The sequence below is a fragment of the Talpa occidentalis genome, unplaced genomic scaffold (genome assembly GCF_014898055.3).
Source record: "Talpa occidentalis isolate TD23 unplaced genomic scaffold, MPIMG_talOcc4v2.1 talOcc4.3, whole genome shotgun sequence".
Classification (NCBI taxonomy): Eukaryota; Metazoa; Chordata; class Mammalia; order Eulipotyphla; family Talpidae; genus Talpa; species Talpa occidentalis.
Genome location: NW_023603184.1, coordinates 42125046 through 42150391, shown reverse-complemented (window position 1 = coordinate 42150391; position 25346 = coordinate 42125046). Strand labels below are relative to the sequence as shown.

General features: G+C 38.5%; 1 protein-coding gene and 1 pseudogene across 6 annotated transcripts in view; one reads left to right on the top strand and one right to left on the bottom strand.

Moving 5' to 3' along the window:
- RSF1 (remodeling and spacing factor 1) overlaps nucleotides 1–25346 on the top strand; it is a 140689-nt gene that overhangs the window by 56228 nt on the left and 59115 nt on the right. For all 6 annotated transcript variants that reach the window (XM_037523030.2, XM_054699563.1, XM_054699562.1 and 3 more), the window contains 3 exons: nucleotides 5061–5153; nucleotides 5679–5884; nucleotides 22476–22630. In XM_037523030.2, the coding sequence (XP_037378927.2) occupies nucleotides 5061–5153; nucleotides 5679–5884; nucleotides 22476–22630 (454 nt within the window). The remainder of the gene's footprint in view (nucleotides 1–5060; nucleotides 5154–5678; nucleotides 5885–22475; nucleotides 22631–25346) is intronic.
- On the bottom strand, nucleotides 7703–8081 carry LOC119254129 (U6 snRNA-associated Sm-like protein LSm3; annotated as a pseudogene).

Genomic DNA, 25346 nt, shown 5'->3' with positions numbered 1-25346 from the left:
TTTAATCATGGCGATTCTAAATTCTCTGTCTGGCAGGCAGAAAAGTTCTTCCATGTAATTGTTGTTGATTTCTGGGGGCTAATTTTCTTTTTGTGGTATGTCCTTCCCCAAAGGGCTTACTTGATTATTTGTGTTTTTCCTTCTCCCTCCCTGTTGTTTGATTTCTAATTTGTTCTATGCATTAGGCCACTGTACCCCTGGTACTGGCGGGCCTTTCTTTGGGGTCCTCCTTTTGGGATGTTGGAAACTGGTGGCTAGACTGAGTCCGGCACTGTTACAGCAGATTCCACAAGGATAGTGATGGTGTGGATGGATTGATGAGCACTGAAGATCACCAGTCTCTGTATGCTGCTGGTCTCTTCCCCTACATGCCCATCTTAACCTTTGTTTGCTGAGCCTTCCCTCAGTCTTTACTCAGTTCCAGAAGGGGATTGTGGGGTTGCTGGCTTCCAACAGCACATCTGGTAGGCCCGCACTTTCTTGGGACCCACAGTTTACCTTGATGGCAGAGCCCTTCCACTCTTCTACTCAATTCCAGAAGGGGATCACATGGTTGCTGGCTTCTAGCAGCCCAGCTGGCAGGCCTGCACTTTGCTGGGACCCACAGTTCACCTTTGTGTCAAATTTTTATTTATTTTTTAAAAAACTTATTTCTTTTTTTTAAAGATTTATTTATTTATGCAAGAACTGGGGTATGGGCCAGATGTGTGGGAGGGTGAGAGGATTCACCAGAGACAGAGCGGGGGACAGAACAGGTAGACTGATGAAATACACTGCTGAGGGGAGCAGCAGGTGCAACAGGAGAGGTCTGCTGTGCCATATTGCAACAGGGTGGTCCCCAGGAAAGGGGGAGGTTCCCTGCCCCACCCAAGGGAGGGTGGAGCTGAGCAGGAAGAGGAGAAGCTGCAGAAGAGACTGAGGAAGGAAGGAAGCAAGATGGAGCCAGGAGACCTGGAGGAGGCGCATGGAGCCTAGAGACATGTGAAGAAACTGCGCTTGTCTTTTGGTCGTGGACTGGGTGACACAGATGTGGGTGAGACCCGTGGGGAGGTGACAATGGCAGCTTTTATCTGGATGTTGATTTTGCTCTTTTCCTTCCGGGCTTGTCCGGTTGTTTGTGACCCTTTGCTGTGGGTCCCCACTGGAAGATGCTTTAGACTTGTGGCAGGCTTTGGGGCCTTGCTCTGGGCCGACCCCATATGGATGGAGTTTTACCCACGAGGGGATGGGTAACTTTGGGTGCTTCATTTAGAAACTAGACTCTTTGCCTCACCTGTATTGTTTCCTAGTTTTTATTAAAGTCCCTTCCCATTAAAGTGTCATATGTTTTGTGTTGATGCGGCGGATGGCAGAACCCATTTAGAATAGGCAGGTTTGCGGGGTTTGGGCTGCCCCTCTCCCTGTCCTATAACAATGTGGGATTCTCTCCGGCAGGCTGGGATCACAGCATGGTGCTTATCCGCCTGGGCTGCCAGGGGAGACCCTGTGTCAACATTTTAATTGAGGCCTTTCTGAGCACCCAATCCAGAGTAGCAAGCAAACTTTATCACATTACTCTTTTATTTTCAATAGAGCTTTGTCTCTAATTGATATTTTCTAATTGTCACCTGTTTTTTTGGGTTTTTTTAAATCATCTCCTAAAATGAAACTGCTGAAGGCAGGTTGCCTGTCTTCCTCACTATGGAATCCCAACTCCTTGGCTGTTTCTTGCCATAGAGTATGCACCCAGTAAATTTTTGTGGAGTCACTGAATAAATGAATCTCTTTTATAGTTCTTGTTTTTCAACTGTACAATAATTCAGTTTTCCATCTGTATGATCTTCAAGGACTCCTTCTTGGAGATCATTCTAGACACAAATTATAGGTGTTATGGTAACTAACTATTCATGGTAGGGTAAAAAGCTGATCTCAATTCCAGTTTCCCCAGCGGTGACTGGTATTTCAGAAGGAGAATGAGGAAGTGGGGAGAGGGAGGGAAGAAAGGGGGTCAGACAGAATTAGGGAAATGAAAAATTACAAAAAGCAGGCATGGGAGTGGGACTATTTTAGGCTATCAATGACTGCTAATTATGGAAGTTAGCCTTTCTCCCTTCCCAGAATGTGTGAGACCCTATCCTTCCTGATGATTACATATCAAAGGAATGGCTTTCAGGTCCTTGAGAAAGACAGTCCTATCTTTTAGGAGATAAATACATGTCTCAAAGGGACAGAAGAAAGACAATTGCAGGTTTTTATTTGTTTTTGAAACAGATCAGAAAGGAAGGTCAGGGGTCTACATCAGATATTGGGCGGAAAACAGTAAATTCTTTTGCCAGCCTTGAGTTTTTAGATAGAACTTTTTTTTTTAAGGGATTATTTTTTTATTAATTTTTTTTTCACATCACTGTTCATTTTTAAACAATATTTGCTTCCCCCCCACCCCCTCAGGTGTAGTCCCCATAGAGTTTCCTTCACCAGTGCACCCGTGCACCATCACCTCAGTTCCTTGTGCTCCTCCCTCCCTCCCCCTGTTCCCTTTCCCTCCTCCTCCCCTGCAGGATGTCTCTGATTTATAATTGTTTTTGCTTTGTTGTGTTTTGTACTGTTGTTATTTTTTTTACAGGTTCCTATAATATAGGTTCCCCTATATTCCTGCTATAAGTGAAACCATCCGATATTTTTCTTTTTCCTTCTGGCTTATTTCACTGAGCATACTTCCTTCCAGTTCCATCCACTTGCTGTGAATGGCATGAGTTTATCTTTTTTGATTGCTGAATTATATTCCATTGTGTGTATAGGCCACATTTTCTTGATCTAGTCATCTATTTGTGGGCATTTGCAGGTTTACCTTAGATAGGAACTTTTAAGTACCATGTCTTTAAGCCGCTATAAGCCATGCTAGAATTTGATCTAACCTCTCAGTGCAGGGGTTTGGACATTCTTGCTGAAAATTTTTATACTTCTTTCTCACTACCTCTATTCCGTCTTTTAAAGACTTATGTTCTAAATTGCCAAAAAGAGAAGGATTATTGTTACCTTGATTGTGTTTATGAGAATAAGATAAATATGTCAAAGATCTCATTGAGATAAATTTCATGTATTAGCTGTGTAGGCAGGTGAAACCACCTTTCCTATAATTAAGCTTGTGACCCTTCAAATGTCTTCTTCCCTCTCCCCATTCCCCCAACATTATCCATACTCAACTTAATTTTCTGTGTGTGGCAGTTAGGAGGAAAAGACACAGGTATCCAAGAATTTCCTAGGCTCAGTGACATTCAGCCTTACGAGCACAGAGCTCTATTTTTGTGTGTATATGAAGGGCTGTTCCTTAGGCACAGTGATGCAGGGGGACACAATAGGTCATGTCCTCTCATTAACCAGATTTAGAGAGACTCAAACATAAAACTAGTATTACGGAATACTAATTTATTAGCATTGTGATAAATACAAATGTTATATCAAAATGTGCATGTTTTGGATATTAGAACATTGTCTAAAAAGAAATTGCATGTAAACCAAACTATAGTTTCAAGGCTGCTTGATCAGAATCAAATTGGAGCATGGGAGTTAACATAAATTACTAAACCAATCGGGATCCCTTACTTCAACTGTTGTAGACAGATTCTGAGGAAGTGTGATAGAGAATGGAGAGCTCATTCTTCCTTTGTACCTTTGAAGATCTCACATTTTAAAGTTCTGTCTATATTCCTTGCCTTATTCTTTTTTCATCCTGACTGTGTGTTCTCCTATGAATTTGTTAAACAAAATTTTTTTCTTTTCTTTTTTTTTTTTTAAAAGATGACATGGATGTAGGCTAGAGAAATGGTAGCCCTCTCTCCTAGGAGGATGAGCATGGTCTTATTCCTTGGTTAAGGTGATTATATAAGCAGTCCTACTTGCCTGCTTGTGTTTTTCTTCTCTGCCTATCTAGTTAACTGCCCAAGCCCCTGAATAATCTTGTGCTTTGTGTTATTTCTTACCCTTTGGCTGCCCCTCTAATTTTTTTTTTAAGATTCATTGTTTTATACACACAAGAACTGGGGTACAGGCCAGATGTGTGGGAGGGTGAGAGGATTCACCAGAGACAGAGCAGGGAACAGGCAGACTGAATAAAATACATTGCTGAGGGGCGCAGCTGGTGAGACAGGAGAGGTCTGCTGCGCCTTGTGGGTATCTCCATGGCCAGTGGGGATCAAACCCACACTGCAGAGGCTGCAGACAGCTTCACAGCGCTGCGCTCAACCACCTGCGCCACCAGGGAGGCCCTCTAATTTTTTTTTAACTGAGCTGTTAGTCGGTTGTTAGATACTACACTTTGCTCCTTGGATTGGGACAAAAATACATGAAGGGCAAGGCAGTTTACAATTTTTTCAACCCTCTTATACCTGTGAGATCAGTGTTACTACTCTCCCCCTTTTATTGCTGGGAAAGTAGCTGGCACATGGCATTTTTCCTTATTAGTTCTATTATTTAGTGGAGCTGTTATACAAATCTTTGTTTCCTCAGGCTATTACAGTGACGTTGATTTGCCTGAAAGACTATATGGAAAGAGAAAAGTCAAAATTTAAGCTAAGTGCTTCATTCTAGAAGGTTTCCCATGCCAACAATGGAGTCTTTGCCACAAATTGAAGAGTATTGAGTTGATGAATTTTAAAATACATACAATTTGGAGTGAGTTTTTTGGTTTGTTTTTGAACCTCCCCTCTCTTCCAGGCGTAGAGATGAATAAACTGTTGTCCCTGCCCTTGAGGAACTCCGTAGTATTTGGAGAGATTGAAGAATCAGATAATTATTTGTATTTGGTAAATGTGCTACAAAAGTTGACATAAAATTCTAGGGAAATGAGGAGAGAGCTGCAGAGATCACTTCTTACTTTAAATCCAGCCATCAGGCAATAGTAAACATTTCTGGTGTGTATAAATAGTTTGCCTTTTAAGGTGGAATTGTACTGAATTGGGTTTGGTATACATTTCTTTATAAATATATACTAACAAGAAGAGTTACCATAATTGTACAATGAAACGACCACATTGTAAATAAAAATTGCTCTTATGTATTAAAATATTAACATTTTTTGACAGATATGCCAAGAGTTTAATAGCACCTGGGCATGGGAGATGGAGAAGAAGGGCTATCTTGAAATGAGCGTTGAATGCAAACTAGCACTCTTAAAGGTAATAATTATTTTAATTTTAAAATTCACTGTTGACTCTTGGTTGAATTGGAAAATATCTGGAAAGTGAACATCTTTATTCTTAGTGGAAAAGGAGAATAGACTCTCTTTTGGTGACAAAAAGTCTGCTTTTTAAATAACTTTTATTTTTTACCACACAAGGTTATCTAGGTTTAGTGATCTCTGCTTGTCAGGACAGTAGAATTGGAAGCAGTTGCCCCCAAATTAATTTTACTTATTGTTTTTAGCCTTTATAATCACTGCTAAAAATACGATAAGCTATGGTTAATCTTCTACTAAATTAGTAATCTGATCACTAGTTCCCCAGATGAATAGTGGTATGCCATATGTACTTAATAAAACTCTCATAAAAAGTAGGGAAAGGATAGCAAAAGGTAGATAAAATACATGTGTTCTGTTTGCTCCTATTTGTAAATCAGTTCTGATTGAATATACCATGTTTATTGTAATAGAGTAAAAAATTTCTGCATAGCGAATTTTAAACCATGTTATCACTATTTTTCAGTACCTCTGTGAGTGTCAGTTTGATGACAATCTCAAGTTCAAGAATATTATCAATGAAGAGGATGCTGATACCATGCGTCTCCAGCCAATTGGCCGAGACAAAGATGGCCTCATGTACTGGTACCAGTTGGATCAAGATCACAATGTTAGAATGTACATAGAAGAACAAGATGATCAAGATGGCTCTTCATGGAAATGCATTGTCAGGTATCTGTTATTGAAATCTCATTTACATTTATTCATGTGTTTCTCACTTTGATCTCTTCTCTAACAGAATATAATCTCTGAGGCTGGAGTAGCATTTTTTTCATGGAGCCAGGGAGTTTCCAGGACCTAGAGCAGTACTAGCACATTACTAATAGTAGGTGCTCAATTAATTGTTAAGTAAATATATTTATCATTGTCACATATATCCAGGAAACCTGTGTATGATAAATAATGCATACAAAAACACATATTTAGATAAAAATTTAACAAAAGCACTGTTTGGTTCATAGTCTTTGCTGTGCATGCATCTATTGGAGTACTAAAGAAATCAGAGGAACATGTGTTTTGTTTTGCCAGTCCTTTTTTTTTAAGATTTAAAAAAATCTTGATTTCTCATTTTTGTCAGCAAATGTATTTGAACAGAAACTAATGTAAAATCTTGAAATACAGTTTTTAAAAATCTGAGTGATGCAGAGACCTTTGTTCAGATTCTATCTTTTAAGTTTCTGTTTTTGCTTTGATTTTCTATTTAGAATGTATCCCATTAGTACTTATAGCATAAATTAATTTTGAAAATATCAAGGAATCAGCAACTCATATATTTATAATAGAGTGCTACTGGTTATATGACCTCTGACTTATGAAAAACTCCTTTAGCATTATGCTTATCTGTTTTTGCTCATTTTGAATTTCAACAGATTTTTGCTAGTGATTATATACTAATATTTTGAAGAAATAATAGAAATTTAGAATTCTTGTTCGGGTTAGGGATGCTCAACTTTTGTTTCCTAAGAATAAACATGAATGAATTCAAGGGAAATTGTTTTATAACTACCTCTTTCTCATAGTTAATGTACTAAATGGAAATAAACAAAGTAGTCCTGAGGTAAAAATGTCTCACCATTTCACCCTATAAATACTTACACCAAATGAAATTCTGTTCATATTTTACCACCATTTCTATTTCCTATATCAACCTTTCATAGTTGCTTAATATACTCTACTATCTTGTAGATGAAGAAAGTATGATAAAGTAATTATGATTTATTGATAAGTCATATAGGCATAGAACTATTGTACTCTGTTTTAAGTAGATTGTACTTATCCATGATATATTAGGAGAGAGAAAAAACATAGATATTAGAGTTAATGCTTTTGAATCAATTCATCTGCTTAGTATTTTTAGGCAGATTAACTTGCTTTCTCTCTTTCCTGCACTTTAAAATTAAAGGATAATAAAACTTCCCCAGTGAAGTTGTGAGGAATAGAAGAGAAATGACACTAGGATCATAGTACATGCTCTGTTGAAAGTTCACTCCTGGGCCTCCCTGGTGGCACAGGCAGTTGAACGCAATGCTGTGAAGCTGTCCGCAGCCTCTGCTGTGCCAGTTTGATCCCCGCCAGCCGTGGAGATACCCACATGGTGAGCACACCTCTCCTGTCTCAGCCACTGCTCCCCTCCGCAGTGTATTTTGTCACTCTTCCTGTTCTGCTCCCCGCTCTGTCTCTGGTGAATCCTCTCACCCTCCCGGACATCTGGCCTGTACCCTGTTTCTTGTATAAATAAATAAATGTTCAAAAAAAAAAATTCATTCCTTTCTCCCGATTTTTTTTTTTTAAATAGGAAAACAAATTTAAATGTTTGAAAGAAACAATTGGACCAAATTTGCTCCTCAAGAAGAGTTCTATGTCTCTTGGGGCCCAAATTTATTGGAAGGGTTGGAGAAAAATAAAAATGCCATTTAGCTTAAGAATTTGTGAGTTATCTGCAAATCAACTATTTTCAGGAGTGAGAAAAGCCATTGTCATTTCTTAATATCAAACTATACACTGGTTTCTCTTTTGAAGAGAAACATTTAAAGAGGTGATTGTACAAAGCCTCCTATTTTTCCACACAGGATAAATAACTTTTTTCAACCAACTCTCAGGGGGAAGTAGTATAATGCCACCTTCCCAGACAAAGAACATTGGAATATTCGGTTTTGTTGTCTTACAGAGTTCTTCATACATTTTCTAATCAATTTCTATAGTAGGCACAGTTTTTTCCATGTCTCCCAAGATCAAATTTAATGTTGCTATAAGCATGTTATCTGCCTGAAAGCTCTCTGTCTAATTCGCTCATCTAAGCTGTGGCTAATGAGATCAGGGGTTCTTCTACAGTGCTGGTAATTTGTTGCTGGGCCACGTCATCTGCCATGTTTCAAACCCCGTGTCCTTTCCTGCCTCTCATGAGAGCATGCAACCCCCATCATCCAACCTCTAGCCCCTTTTTTTTTCACTTCTGACTTCGGTAACAATTTTGAACACAAAGGTTGAAATTTAGTTTCTTAAGGAAGTATTTATCAGCAGAAAGAAGAAAGGTAAACTTTCAATTGGTAATGCTTTTACCTCTTCTCATGCTTGACCATTCTTAAAGGTTTTTTTCCTGTACTACTGCCTTAAAAACAAAACCTTTCCAGTATAAAGTTGGTGTTTAGGATCAACATAAAAGTAGCAGTTGTTCAGAAACAAATGTTTATATAGAATATGTGAACAGTTTTCTCACGTTAACTACAAATTTCTTTGGAGAACTAGTGCCAGATTATTTTTAGGCTTTTTGTTTTTAATATTTTTTATTTATTTGTTTATTTATTTATATTTATACAAGCACTGGGTACAGTCAGAAGTGCGGGAGGGTGAGAGAATTCACCAGAGCCAGAGCGGAGAGCAGAGCAGGCAGAAGGACCGAAGTACACTGCTGAGGGGAGCAGCGGGCGGCAGGAGAGGTCTGCGCGCCGTGTGGGACCCTCCTCCAGTGGCCGGGGAGCAGCCGGGGATCGAACTGGCGCTGCAGAGGCTGCAGCTTCGCAACCCAGCGCTCAACCGCTGCACCACCGGGGAGGCCCTATTTTTAGGCTTTGTGAACACCATCCATGAGTGTGTGTATTACTATCTGCAAATATGCCAGGCAACTATTCCTAAATATGCGGTAATATTTGAGATATTCTGAAACTCTTGGTTATATTGACTCTTAATTTCAGGGATTAAAGCCAAATTTTGAAAATCTGATTATCACACTTTGTTTATCAAATTAATAAATTTATATTATGTACCTTTTGTGTAATGGATACTGCTGAATAATTGGGGATATGGTAGGGAATAGTACAACTCGGATCTCTAAATGAGCTTCAAGCTTCTATTAAAATCCCTTATATCGCTTCTCGGCCTTTTGGCTAAGATCAAGTGTAAAATCCCTTATATAGTCAGTAGTAGCTCTTGTATTGAATGTGTGTGCTTTCTCGGAAGTACCATAGTTTTCCTCAGAGTCTCAATTATTCTCTTCGTGATTTTTTTTTTAAAGATTTATTTATTTATGCATACAAGAGCTGGGGTACAGGCCAGAGATGCGGAGGGGGGGTGAGAGGATTCACCAGAGATGGACTGGGGAACAAAGCAGGCAGACTGACTGAAATACACTGCTGAGGGGAGCAGCAGGCGAGACAGGAGACGTCTGCTGCGCCATGTGGGTAGCTCCCTGGCTGGCTGGGAATTGAACTCGTGCTGCAGAGGCTGCGGATTGCTTCATAGTGCGGTGCTTAACGCCTTGTGCCACCAGTGAGGCCCCTCTCTTTATGATTCTTATAAATGAGAAGTCTTAAGATATAATATTTCAGTTAGCTTTAATTCATTGACACAGTGACACTACTCTTTTTTTTTTTTTTAAGTTTTTTTTTAATTTTGTTTATTTTTGTGTAGAAGAGCAAGGGTGTAGGCCAGAGATGTGGGGGAAGGGGTAAGAGGATTCACCAGAGACAGTGGGGAGCAGAACAGGCAGATTTGCTGAAATATACTGCTAAGGGCAACGGCAGGTGAGACAGGAAAGGTCTGCGACACCTAGGCCAGTGCGATAATGGTGCTGAGACTTAACCCCTAGGCCACCAGGGAGGCCCTTGACAAATTTAGTGAGCTGTCTTGTCCATACAGGTATTGCATTTTTGTGAAACTATGTGGAAAACATTTTTAGTCTTGACTCTCTCAAAAAATGAGATCTTATTTAATAATGTATAGTGAGTGGGATGTGGGGCATCATCCCACTTGACCATAGTGTATAATGTAAGTCCTAGAGTATAGTATTTATTAAACTTTGATGCAAGACTCTAAAAATATTGATGTAGTAGAGTAAGTACTTTTTTTGGAAGAACCATGAAGATGACTGAAAGAATTAAAATGTCCAGTCTAGAGGAAATTTAGGGAGCTATAACTGTCTTTACACAGTTAAAGCATGCGTAGGAGATATTCTCTTAAGAGCTGAGCCAGGATCAGTGGATATAATTTTTTTTTAATTTGTTTATTTATGTATACAAGAACTGGGTATGTATAAGCCAGAGGTGTGGGGATGAGAGGATTGACCAGAGAGAGTGGGGAGCAGAACAGGCAGATCTACTGAAATGCACTTCAGAGGGGAACAGCGGGTGAGGCAGGGGAGGTCTGCTGTTCCATATGGGTTGCTTCCTGGCCAGCTGGGGATTGAACTCATGCTGCAGTGGTTGGTGATAGCTTGATAGCGCTGTATTTAACCACTGTGCCATGAGGGAGGCCCTGGATACAAATTTTGAGGAAATAAAACTTGAGTTTATAGAAGCAAGAATATGTATGTTATTTATATATGTATGTCTATGCTGCAGAGAAATGATTGTCTTAAGGCTGTCAAAAGCATTTTCTAAACTCACAGGTTTAGAAAATCCCTTTAGAAACTCAGGTGGTAAGAGCAAGTTAGCCAAATAGATTGTTGACTTTTTTAATTTGAAACTTGTATTTAAATATTTTTCTTCACTAGTGAGTATTATTTTTTGCTGGTAAAATGAAAAGCCAACCTCTCTAATTTAAAAAGATTTCTTTAAAGTAACTCTTGTTTTGTTGGAGATCAACTGGTGTTTGAAACATGCTTCTGCCTAATCCTTAAGGTTACATAACAAAAATTATCTAGTTTATAGAATTGTTTTTAAGGCTGCCAGCCGTCTTAATAATTGATAAATTTGGAAATATAATTTAACTTTGCAATTTAAAATCAAATGGAATAGTTTTTTAAAAATCAGGAACTCACCAAAAGATCACTTTATGAATTTGATCTTCTGAAAATTTAATGCCTAGAAATCATATAAAACCTGCTTTTAGACTATAATAGAACTAAACTAGAAATAATTAACAGAGATAGCTGGAAAATTCTCCAAGTACTTGGGTATTAAACAGTACACTTCTAAAAAAAAAAAAAAAGTGCAAAAAGAAATTTTAAAATATTTTCAATTAAGTGGACATGAAAATACATCTATCAAAATTTGCACTGAAAATTTGTAGTGAAAGAGTGTTTAGGGAGAAATTTATAGCATTGAATGCATAGAAAGCATAGGCTAGTTCTTTGAAATGACCAGCAAAATGTAGTCTCTAACCAGGCCAAAGAGAAATGACACAAATTACCAATATTAGAAATGAAAAAGAGGGGCTATCACTCCCAATCCCATGACATTAAAAGGGTAAGAAAGTTGTGCCTCCCCGTTGGTGCAGCGGGTTGAGTACCGCACTGTGAAGCTGTCTGCAGCCTCTGCAGTGTGGGTTGGATTCCTGGCCGGCCAGGGAGAAACCCACATGGCGCAGCAGACCTCTCCTGTCTCCCCTGCTGCTCCCCTCAGCAGTGTATTTCATTCTGTCTGCCTGTTCTGTTCCCCACTCTGTCTCTAGTGGATCCTCTCACCATCCCGCGTCTCTGGCCTATACCCTAGCTCTTGCAATTAAATAAATAAATAATAAGCAAGAGCTAGGGTACAGGGTTACACCTGCAAATGCTCAAAAATACAGAAAGGAAATAAATAAGTAAGTAAATAAATAAATCTTTAAAAAAAAGAAACTATGGGGCCTCCCCGGTGGCGCAGCAGTTGAGTGCTGGGTTGGGAAGCTGCCCGCAGCCTCTGCAGCGCCAGTTCGATCCCCGGCCACTGGGCGAGCGTCCCTCATGGTGCACAGACCTCTCCTGCCGCCCGCTACTCCCCTCTGCAGTGTGTTTCCTCAGTCTGCCTATTCTGTTCCCTGCTCTGGCTCTGGTGAATTCTCACGCCCTCCTGTGCTTCTGACTGTACCCAGTGCTTGCATAAATAAATAAATACATAAATAAATCTTTAAAAAAAGAAAGAAAGAAACTATGAGCAACTGCATAAATTTGATTACTTAGCTGAAATGGACCAGTTCTTTTTAAGACACAATCTGGCAAAATTCGTACCAGAGAAAATAGACAATATGAACAGACCTCAATCTATTAAATAAATTGGGTCAATAATTAATTTCCAGCTAAATCAGCACCAGGGCTTTATATGCTGTAGTACTTTCTATCAAACATTTAAGGAAGAGATAATTCCTTTTTAAAAAAAAAAAGATTTATTTATGCATACAAGAACTGGGGTACAGGCTAGAGGTGCAGGGGGTGAGAGGATAACAGACAGATTGACTGAAATACGCTGCTGAGGAGAGCAGCAGGCAAGTCAGGAGAGGTCTGCTACGCCATGTGGGTAGCTCCCTGGCCGGCGATCGAACTCTTGCTGCAGTGGCTGCAGATAGCTTCATAGGTTGAGTCTTTTTTTTTTTTTTTTTTTTATAGAGGCATGTTTTTATTTATTTATTTATTTTGTTTTGTTTGTTTGTTTATACATGCACTGGGTACAGTCAGAAGCGCGGGAGGGTGAGAGAATTCACCAGAGCCAGAGTGGGGAGCAGAGCAGGCAGAAGGACCAAAGTACACTGCTGAGGGGAGCAGCGGGCGGCAGGAGAGGTCTGCGCACCATGTGGGACCCTTCTCCGGTGGCCGGGGAGCAGCCGGGGATCAAACCGGCGCCGCAGAGGCCGTGGGCAGCTTTGCAACCCAGCGCTCAACCGCTTCGCCACCGGGGAGGCCCCCCATAGGTTGAGTCTTAACCCCTTGCACCACCAGGGAGGCCCAATACCATTTCCCTTTGATCTCTTTCAGAAGATCAGAGGAAAGGGAATACTTCCTAATTCATTCTCTGAGGACAGCATTAACACCAAAACAAGATAAAGACATTGCAAGAAAGAAAACTATAGGCTAGTATTTCTCATGACTTGAAATGTAAAAATCCTTAAATATTAGCAAATGAAACCCAACAACATATAAAAAGCATAATACGCTACTACCATGTGGAATTTATTATAGGTATGCAAGGCTCTTCAGTATTTAAATTCGTCTAATTTGTCACATCAGCTGACTATAGGGAAAAATCAAAATTCATGGGAGTAAATATAGGAAAACCAGTTGACAAAAATACAAGCACCCACACATGATTTTAAAAAAACCAATAAACTGGGAATAGAGAACAATATCCTCAACTTGAGAATGAATAAGTATAACAAAACAAAGTTTACTGGGCCTCCCTGGTGGCACAAAGGGATAAGTCTCAATACTATGAAGCTATCTGCAGCCCCTGCAGCATGAATTTAATCCCTGGCCAGGGAGCTGACCCACATGGCTCAGCAGATCTCTCCTGTCTCATCCCCTACTCCCCTCAGCAGTGTATTTCACTCAGTCTGACTGTTCTGCTCCCTTCGGTCTCTGGTGAATCCTCTCCCCCGCACCTCCTGCATCTCTAGCTTACACCCCAGCTCTTGCGTGCATAAATGGATAAAATCTTTAAAAAAAAGTTTACTTAATGGGGGAGAAATAAAGATTTTCCACTAAGATCAGGAACAAGACAAGGATGTCTCCTCTTATCATTTCTTTTCATCCTCATTGTAGAAGTTTCTAGTTAATGCATTAAGACAAGGAAAGGAAATAAAATATATACAAAATGGAAAGGAAGAAATAAAACTCTTTGTTTGCAAATGATATGACACATATATAGAAAATCTAAAAGAATCAACCCTAAAATTCCTGGAAACAATATGTGATTATAGCATGCTGGTTTATAGGATACAAGATTGATTAAAAAAAAAATGAATTAATACCATCAATGAACATGTGGAATCTGATTTAAAAACACAGTCGGAACACAATATTGTCAACATATCAGGTCTTCCCAAGATAATCTATATATTCAATGCAGTTACAAAAAAAGTCCCAACTAGGGCATATGCCTTCAGAAGCTGCCTGAGAGAGATGGAGAACTGTTTGGCAGCAGAGGTGCTGAGCTGGGCTGATGTTCCCTGCAGTGCTCAGGTAGGCTGGGTCACGAAGTACTGAAGCAGGGCAAGAGGAGCTCCCTGGACTTGAATTTGCTGGAGCTTCCCAAAGGCAGTGTGAGGACCCTTACCTAGGGGAGACCCTGTGAAGAAAGATAACACATAACTGGTCCCTGCTGCCTTTTCTCAGGAGAGGGTAAAGAAAGACACCCAGCCCTCAGTACTTCTTTCAGAACAGTGGCTAGACTTCAAGTCAATGTGAGAAATATTACTCATCCGTTCCAGAGGAAGGAGGGGCAGCCCATGTCCATCATCACAGAAGGAAGTGAGAGCTGCACTTGTGCTCGGACATAGGGGATGATCAGAGAAAAGTCACATCACTTGGTGTTGGAAGCAACTATCAAGCAACTATCAAGCATTGGAGTATGCCCTAGAGGCATCACAGTCTACTGAGACCATCTCTGTGGACCTCTGTATAGAAATTTATCCAGGTCACTGTAGGTGTAAATGACTTAACTGAGAAGATTCACATCATCATACCACTTTTAAGTAGCAAGAACAAAGCCACTGTGTTTACACATTCTTCCTGCTTTTAGCGCTTCTTGTTGACAGTCAGCCTTCCTGGAAACTCGAGTTTGTCTCTTTCAGTGCCTGGTTTAACCTGAAAGTGTAAAGGTCCCCCCACCTTTCGGTAATAATGTAATGATGCTGTCTGAACCACTTTTTGCTGCTTGTTTTCCAAGTAAAGGTTAATTATGATAATAACGGGAGAGATCTGGAGATGAAAAAAATCTCAGCTACTTATTTTGTTGATACTAACTGGTTTTAAAATTTATGTGTAGTGGCAAAAAAAAAAAAAAAAAAGCCAGCACAGTATTGAAGAAGAAAGACTGACTTTAAGACTTAGTATAAAGGTACAATAATTTAGACAGTGTGTCAAGGACAATTAGTGAATAGACAAATGAATCAGTAGAACAGAGTTGGGAGTCCAGAAGTAGACCCTCATAAATATAATCAGCTGATCTTTGAAAAAGGTATAAAGGCAGTACATTGAAGAAAAAAGTCTACACGAGTCTATTGCTGTACTAACTAGACACAGTTTAGAATCTCCAGGAAATTAACTTAAAATGGCTCACAAACCTACACGTAAAATGGAAAACTATAAAACTCTAGGACGATAACAGAAAAAAATCTGGGTGACCTCAGGTTTGGTGATAACTTTTTAAATACAGCACTATAGGCTTGAAATAAAGAATGATCAACTGAACTTCATTAAAATTAAAAATTCTGCTCTGTGAATCACATTAGCAATATAATGAAAAGACATATCAGTCTATTAGAAAATATTTATAAAAGACATAGCTGATAAAGGACTGTTACCCAAAATAGAGAACTCTTAACAACTCAACAATAAGAAAACACCTGATGAAAAATTGGGCCAAAGCCATAACAGACATCTCACCAAAAAAAGTTGTACAGATGGCAGATAAGCACATGAAACGATGTCCCATATCAAGCCATCAAGGAAATGTAAAATTAAAAACAAATACCACTACACACATGTAAGAATGACCAAAACAGGCCTCCCTGGTGGCTCAAGGGGTTAAGACGCAACCTATGAAGCTGTCCACAGCCACTGCAGCAAGATTTCAATCCCAGGCCAGGGAGCTACCCACATGGCGCAGCAGACCTCTCCTGTCTCACCCACTGTTCCCCTCATCAGTGTATTTCACAATCTGCCTGTTCTGCTCCCCACTCTGTCTCTGGTGAATCTTCTCACTCCCCACACCTCTGGCCTGTACCCCAGTTCTCGTATGCATAAATAAACAAATCTTTAAAAAAAAAAAAAAGAAGAATGACCAAAACCCAGAACACTGATAATATGAAATGCTCTCGTGTATGTGGAGCAACAAATTCATTGCGGGTGGGAATGCAAAATGGTACAGCCAATTTGGAAGATACTTTATTTTGTTTTTTAAGATTTATTTATGCATGTAAGAACTGGGGTACAGGCCAGAGGTGTGGGGGGTGAGAGGATTCACCAGAGACTGAGTGGGCAGCAGAACAGGCAGATTGACTGCTATACACTGCTGAGGAGAGCAGCAGGCAAGTCAGGAAGAGTTCTGCTGCGCCATGTGGGTTGCTTCCTGGCTGGCTGGGGATCGAACTCATGCGTATTAATCCCTTGCACCACCAGGGAGGCCCTGGAAGATATTTTAGTGGTTTCTAATGAAATTAAGCATAAGCTCCAGCAGTTGTGTTTTTTTGTATTTACCAAAGGAGTTGAAAACTTAGGTCCGCACATAAAACTGCATATGAATATTTACAACAGTTTTATTCATACTTTCCACAACTTAGAAGCATCTGAGATGGTCTTCAGTAGGAATAACCTGTGGTTCATCCAGACAATGGAATATTATTCAGTGCTGAAAGAAATGAGCTACCAAGTCATCAGAATAAATGGAGGAGACTTAACAAGTGAAAGAAGCCAATATGAAATGAGCTATATGGTTTAAACTGTATGACATTTCTGGAGAACAGTAAACTATGGAGACAGTAAAAAGGTCAGTGGTTGTTTGGGTTAGCGGGGAAGGATGAATCAATGAAGCAGAGAGGATTTTTAGGGCAGTAAAACTACTCTGTGTGATACTATAGTGACATTCATGTCAGTCAGCCATAGAATGTACAACACCCACAGAATGTACAATCACCCATAGAATTTACAACACCAAAAGTGAACCCTAATGTAAACCATGGACTCTGGGTGATAATAATATGTCAGGGTAGGTTCATCCTTTGTAAAAAATATTCACCTGTAGTTGAAGATGTTGATAGTGGGGGAACCACTACATGTGTGAGAGCAGAGATTATATGGGCAATCTGTTTACCTTCCGCTCAATTTTGGTGCGAAGCTAAAACTGCTCTAAAAATAATTGACTCGGGCCTCCCCGGTGGTGCAGCGGTTGAGCGCTGGGCTGTGAAGCTGCCCGCAGCCTCCGCAGCGCCGGTTCGATCCCCGGCCACCAGGCGAAGGTCCCACATGGCGCGCAGACCTCTCCTGCCGCCCGCTGCTCCCCTCAGCAGTGTGCTTCGGTGCTTCTGCCTGCTCTGCTCCCCACTCTGGCTCTGGTGAATTCTCTCACCCTCCCGCACTTCTGACTGTACCCAGTGCTTGTATAAATAAATAAATAAATCTAAAAAATAAAAATAAAAATAATTGACTCTATTAAAGTGGGTTAATGATATAATAGAATGAAAATTAAATAATTTTATTGTTTCCATAATCTCACCAGTCTTAAAGCTTCTGTTAACATAACAATTTCCATTTCTGTTTTTGTAAAATTAACAATGTAAGTGCATGTGAGATTGACAAAATAGAACGTATTTATATAAAGAATTTTTAAGTTTAAACAAGATTTATTTAGCAAATTACTTACAAAAGAATAACAGTAGTTAAATATTATTAAACCATATGAAATTGCCAATACTTGAACATTTAACCTGTATGGCTTAACCATTCTAATAGGTTTCAAAACTAAAACTATTTAAGCTCTTTAATGTCTCACTTGTTCCAATTAATTTTCAAAACAGAATTGCCATGGGAAAAAAGTATTTGTCAGGAATGAAAAAGATAAGCAAAAAATAAGCACTACAAAGTGGCATTATTTGGTTATTAAGAATGAGAGAATTTTAGCAAATCTTAGATTAGATTCCCTTAGGTGATTCTTCAGAACTTCAGAGAGGGTCTTCTGAAAATGCTTTTATATCAGGTCTGCTAAGGAAGATTAAATTTTGATGCAGTGTGCAATATCATTATTCATCATAGAACTCCCAGTTAGAGATGTCTGCACAGCCTTGATGCAGAGACAACTTAGTCCTGGGTCTTGCAGATTTGTTTTCTTCTCCTTTAGCCTCTCCTCTCCTACAGCTATGCTCCTCCAGATCTTCAGTTAGGCCAAGAAGCATCCTAGCTTGATCCCTCTCTTTGTATTTATTAGAGCCAGAGGTATTGGAACATTGCTATATGTCATGGGCCTGGCTTGGTTCAGTCCACATGTCATTTGTGACAAAGAAGAACCCAGAATCCTGGAACAAATTTGATCTCAATGTTCTACTCAGTAAATGTATTTGACAGCAAACTGAAGAAAGAAGGTCCAGACTTCTAAATGCATTATTTCACTAGAAAGCTGCTTAAAATGAAGGTCTTCCAAATGCAGTCCTCATAATTTTGCACTTAACCAAGAAGTACTTCCCCTCTAAATGCATGAAATCATGTTGGTGTTATTTTTATGTTGGGGCTTACACTATTTATCTGACACAGGGGAGGGGAGAAAGTCCAGTTGAAATTAATAGTGATGTTCCAATTTACCTCCACTGGAATGACTAAAATGGAAGTGACAGTACAAATGTTAGCAAGAATGATGAACCAACTGCAACTCTTACACTTTGTTCATGGAAATGTAAAATGGTACAACCATTTTGGAAAACAGGTTGATAGTTTCTCCAAATGTTAACCCTTTGCACTCCGCTGTCCCCTCTCAGGGGACATCGGAATTCTAGCATATCACTCGGATGTCCCCTCTCAGGGGACATTGCAATTTATTAGTGATTACGGGGAATTGAGTTATTTCAACGCAACTTTTTGAGACATGCATGTTTCCCTGAAGTTTTATCTTGAAATGGCACAAGAAATTAAATCAAAATATCGTAAAATTACTAAGATATATACAAGAAATGTCAGCGGGTTTTGTGTCGGACGAGAACGTGAGATGCGTGCTCACGACGGTCCGAGCACTTCGCGACGCCACTTGAAAAGAGCGATAAGGGGAGTTTGTAGAAGAAAGGTCGGTTTTCGAACATAGCGCGCACTGTATAGTGAGATATATAATTACAAATAAACAAGTCTACATCTGGAGGAAAAGATTTTCAAAGCTGAGCTCATTTTGGTTTGAAGCTTCGAGCAGTGCACATAGATCTAACGAGGAGAAAATCGGAAAAGTGATTCTTCTCTTAGTGAATAAATTGTTTGGTGAAAGCTATTTTGGTAAATATCATCTTGTCAGTTAATAATAACAATTAGAAATTTTTAACCCATGCATTTATTCATATTTTTTATTAGAACAATGGCAAAGCATCCAACCACGAATGAGTCTCATGACACAAGTAGTAGTGAAGATGAGCTCCAGATAGACCTCTATACAGACATGTCAAACATGCACTAATCAGCCTGCAATGCATATTGGGGAGTGTTACAAAACTTCTTATACTGTACAAAATTATAAACAATAAAATACTGGTTTTTTTGCAAATATACATTGCTCGATGTCACCCAATTCATATAACTCCAATATCATTATAATACGTTACTTGGTTCCAAAATTATACTAAATAATACGAGGGTCTGTAATGCACGTTTCTGCCGCAAAGTAGCATCGAGTACCTGGTAGCCAATGTCCAGAGTGGTTCGGAGTGCAAAGGGTTAAATAAAAACTGTTAGCCTATGACTCAACAGTTTCAAGTTTAGACATTTGTCTTAGAGAAATGAAAACTCTGTTTACAAAAACCTTGCTGAAGAATGGTCATAGCATCTTTACTCATAATAATTCATATATATATTATTACTAAGCAATTCTTACTGGTGTGAGGTTATATATCATTTGTGGTTTTGATATGATGGACATTTTCTCATGTGCCTTTCAGCTTTCTCATCATACTAAATGTTACTGCTAAATCAAAGTAGGAAAAATCGAAAGAGCAGTTATTTTCTATATTTGTATAATAATGACGTTATGTTTGTATTGTAACACAGTAATCAGGTTAAAAGCCTTTTAGCGAGATATTTTAATAAATGTTTCTACTAAATCCCTTTATTGCTTAGAGTAGTGGAAACAATTGGCATGGACTTTTTCTAGCAATATTGAATCTCTGGAAGATTTTAAAAATGGATATTGTAAAAAGGTTCAATATATTCTTCTGTTCCCAGCATTATTTCAAAAATAACAAATAGATTGAGGCACTAATTATGTATGGAATTCTCGATTCAATATGAGAAGTAAAAGTGTCTAGAACCTTAGATTAGAAGAAGTTTGGGGTAATGAAGGTATGAGACAGGAAGTTGCCAAAAATAAATGTGTTTAACATTTCTAGGTTTTCATTTTCTTTTTTATAAAGTACCAGTGCCACAGAGGACCTTGAAAGAACATCTGTCATGAGCTTCTACTGTTAAATTATTAAATATTAAATAATTCTATCCTGTTTATTTGATTATGTGTGCTCTTATGTTATCTATAACGTGTTCATTGACATGCACAATAAATGGTTGCCATTTTAAATTCTGGAAGATCAATGCAATTTTATTACTTTCCTTAGGAGGCCAATGTATAATACCTGAGAATCTAGTCTTATATGTAAGGAATCTGAGGCCTAGTGAAGATCATGATTTGTCCAGGGGCAAATGACTACCTAATTTAGGAACAGGTATTCCATTCATTTATTAAACAATTTTTTAGACTATACTTCATATGGCAGTAAGTTTCCTGTTCATAAGCATTAGAGAATTAACTGGGATGAAAACAAATGGGGATCAGAGGATAGAGGCATAGCAGATGAGAAAACAAGTGATTTCCTCTTGATGCTGACTATGTTGACTCACAGTGCATAAACAATGCTTTGACACACAGATGGGATGATCGTGATGCTATTAACTAAGTACTGGCCGCTCTAGAATTAAGTCTATCAACTCTGAGTCCAGGGTTTCCTATTTTTTTTTTTATTTTTTTATTTTTTTTAAAGTGAGGAGGTTTATAATTTTTTTTTTTAATAGAGGCATGTTTATTTATTTTGTTTGTTTGTTTAGACAAGCACTGGGTACAGTCAGAAGCGCGGGAGGGTGAGAGAACTCACCAGAGCCAGAGCGGGGAGCAGAGCAGGCAGAAGGACCGAAGTACACTGCTGAGGGGAGCAGCGGGCGGCAGGAGAGGTCTGCGCGCCATGTGGGACCCTCCTCCGGTGGCCGGGGAGCAGCCGGGGATCGAACTGGCGCCGCAGAGGCCGCTGGCAGCTTCACAACCCAGCGCTCAACCGCTGCGCCACCGGGGAAGCCCCAGGGTTTCCTTTTTATCTTCACTTTTACACATTGCTTATCTGACTAGGACAGATGCTCAAACGAGTTTTCTTATTTGTCAGTGCATTTAAATTGACCTTGATACACCTCTGGTTTGGGTAGTAAAAATAGAGAATTTATAGATTAGAATCTTACTTGTTTGAGGTTTCCTTGTATTTTTGATTCAAATTGAATTTCCTTCCTGTCGTTTTTAATTATAATTGACAAAACAAAATTAGTAATCTAAATCCTTATATTTTGAACTTTATCTTCAAGCTGACTTCTTGCCATAATATTCAGAAAGACATGGATCATAACTTACTAACAATTTCAAAATGTGCTCTGAAGGTGGAAAAAAATTCTTATTTTTAAATGCATCCAGAATTTGAAGAAATGTTTCTTTAAGCAAGTTTTGCACTGATTTTGTATTCCTTAGAGACTGTATAATAATATAAAGAGTAGATTTTTATCTGATTTTATTTATTATTAGATTCAACCGCAAATAAACTGAATAGAGAGCACTGCTGCTGCTCTACTCAATAGAGATAGTAGTCATAGAGTCGTCTTTGGAGAGGAGAGGAGTATATTTTAATCTGTATTCATTCCCAATACTTAGTTACCAGTGTTTTGAATGTTCTTTTTTATAAATATTTATAGATATAATTTTTACATCATTGTTCATTTTTTTACAATTTGTGCTTGTATGCTTTCTTCTCTCAGGTGTAGTCCCTGTAAAATTCCCACCACCAATTCACCCGTGAACCATCACCACAGTCCCTTGTGCTCTTCCCTCCCCTGTTTTGATCCCTCTGCCTCCCCCTCCCTTGCAGAATGTCTCTGATTTATAGTTGCCTGCTAATTTTGTTTGTTTATTATTATTTTTTTCCTGATACTTTATTTGGTTCCTCTATATTCCTCCTGTAAGTGAAACCATCTGATATTTTTCTGTTTCCTTTTGCCTTATTTCACTGAGCATAATCCCTTCCAGCTCCATCCATGTTGTTGCAAATGGCATGAGTTTATCTTCTTTGATTGCTGAGTAATCCATTGTGTGTGTGTGTATATACACACACACCAATATACTCACACACACACTAACACACACACATATATATACACACACACCCCACATCTTCTTGATCCAGTCATCTATTTTGGGGCATGTGGGTAGTTTCCATAGCTTACCTATTGTAAATAGTGCTACAATAAACATAGGAGTGGATGTTCTTAATGTATTTTTCTTTTTTTAAAATTTTGATTCCTAATAGGTGTTATTCCGAAAACTCTTCAGAAAAGAAAACTTTTCATACTGTCTTTTTTTCCTTTGTTTAGAAATAGAAACGAGTTGGCTGAGACTCTTGCACTCCTGAAAGCACAAATTGATCCTGTACTATTGAAAAGCTCTAGCCAACAAGACAACTCTTCCCGGGAAAGCCCCAGCTTAGAGGATGAAGAAACTAAAAAGGAGGAAGAAACACCTAAACAAGGTTTTTTTTGTGTGTTTTGTTTTGCTTTGTTTTGTAATTTCTTCTCTTCTTCCATTCTTCTTCCCTAGTACATAAATCTGAATTCTATTTTAATTTGAAAAATTGCATGCCTTCCTGTAAAAGGAGATTGATTTCTCTTTAATTAAAAAAAATGGGAAGGGGGCCTCCCTGGTGGCGCAAGGGGTTGAGCGCAGCTCTCTGAAGCTATCTGCAGCCTCTGTGGTGCAAATTCGATCCCTGGCCTGGGAGCTACCCACATGGCGCAGCAGTCCTCTCCTGACTCACCTGCTGCTCCCCTCCGCAGTGTACTTTGGTCAGTCTGCCTGTTCTGTTCCCCCCTCTGTCTCTGGTGAATCCTCACACCTCTGGCCTGTACTCCAGTTCTTGTAATCATAAATAAATAAATCTTTAAAAAAAATAGGGGAAAAAAAAACAATTGAGTACTTTGCTCTTATATGGAAAATTTGAAATTTCAAAATTAAAAATTTTCAGATCTCCAATATCTAATCTTTTCCTAATTTAAGAATGCAAAGATACTTAATGAACCCTTTTTTAAAAAATTGTGGTAAAATAATACGTAACATAAAATTTGTAACTAACCATTTTTAAGTATGTAGTTTTGTAGCATTAAGTAAATTCACATTGTTGTGCAGCCATCTCCCTAGCAATCTCCAGCGTCATATTCCACAATGGGAACGCTGTGCCAGGTAATACCATTTCCCCATTTTCCCCTCTCCATTCCCTGACATCCATCATTCTACTTTCTGTCTCTATGAATTTGGCTATTTGAGGAATTTTTTGTTAGAGAAACCATACCATATTTGTTGGGACTAGCTTATTTCAATGAATATAATTTCTTTAATATTAATCTGTTTTGTAGCATGTGTCAGAATTTCCTTCCTTTTTAAAACTGAATAATATTTTGGTGAAGGTATATGCTACAATTTTTTTCTTATCCGTTCATCTTTCATTGGACACTTGCATATCTAGTACCTTTTAGCTATTGTGAATTATGTTTCTTGACTCTTGCTATGGGTGTACAAATATTTGGTTGAGTCATTGCTTTCACTTCTTTTTGGCATATGCCCTGAAGTAGAACTGCTGGCTCAGATGGTAGGTTTTTTTTTAATTTTGAGGACTCTGCCATATTCTTTTCCACAGCTACTACACCATTTTACAATCTCACCAGTAATTCATTAAGGTTCCAATCTCTTTGCATACCACCCATGACTTGTTATTTTTGTCTTCTCTTTTAAGGGCTATCCTAATGGCTGTAAAGTGCTGTCTCATTATGGTTTTATGACTAGTTGTGTTGATCTCTTTTTTGTGTACTTAATAGCCATTTGTATATCTTCTCTGAAAAATTTTTATTCAACATCTTTCCCCAATTTTGAATAGGGGCTTTGTTTTTTGGTTGCATTTAACAGACTCTGAAGTCTGTGATAAGTATAATTATTAAACCTGATTTCCTGACTGAATTTTCTATTTTGCCTTGGCTAAACAGATCAAATCTTTACCACTTTAGAATAACAGAGCTATGTCGTATCTTTACTATTAATATTTTTTGTTGATAAACATGACAGGGTAAGAATTTACTTTCCTTAAATTTTCTTCCTTTGCTTTTAGTTTTCTTCTGCTATTCAATCAGAAGCAAATAGTGATACGTTCTCACCTTATTTGCTGCTTTGAAAGAACCATTCATAAGGTCATTGTGTAGTGCATTCATTGCTTAGAACTATTATATTATGCTTCTTAATGTAGGATACAGTGTCTCTACATATTAAGCATTGCTTTTCACAAAAATGCTGATTTTTGTACTTTTTGACCAGTGTTGTTAGGATTTCAAATTTTTGTGTTAGAATTTTTTTTTAAAGATTGATTTATACATACAAGAACTGGGGTACAGGCCAGAGGTGCGGGGGGTGTGAGAATTCACCAGAGACAGAGTGGGGAGCAGGACAGATGGATTGACTGAAATATACTGCTTAGGGGAGCAGTGAGAGGACAGGAGAGGTCTACAGAGACAGGAGAGGTCTACTGAGCCATATGGGTCACCTCCCTGGCTAGGGATTGAACTCATGATGCGGATTGCTTCATAGTGCCAACGCTTAACCCCTTGCATCACCAAGGAGGCCCCTGTGTTAGAATTTTGTAAACCAAATTTTTATTTGAAAAATTCTTGTCAAGTATTTGGAAAAAATTTCAGGTAAAGCTTAATAATTTTAAAGTAGTCTAAACTTTCTATTTAATTTCCAGAGTTTTAAAGTTGCATTCCAAATGATTAGTTCTATGCTTAGACTCAATATTTATTAATGTGCTCATGACTTCATATCTGTTATTAGTCTCATACACAATTAAGATCAAGGCCAAAGTGAATACAAATTTGAAAAAGGGCACAGTAATAGAAATTTAAGAGGTAACTATTAGGAAAACTTAAATTTGACACTGACTTTGAAGGGAGACTCATTGTGTAGTTTAAATTTAGAAGACTATGACCAAAACAATTTCCTTGGTAAATTAATCCTCTTCCTAGTATTTAATTTTAAAATTTCATTGTGAGGCCTTATAGTTGAAGAGGAGGAATTTCAACATTAATAACAGCTAGCATTTATTTGTTGGGCACATCCTGTTTTCTTAGCAATATACCAAATGCAGCATATGTGTTTTCATTTAACCTTCATAGCAACTTTTTAAGGTAACTGCTGTTATTATTTCA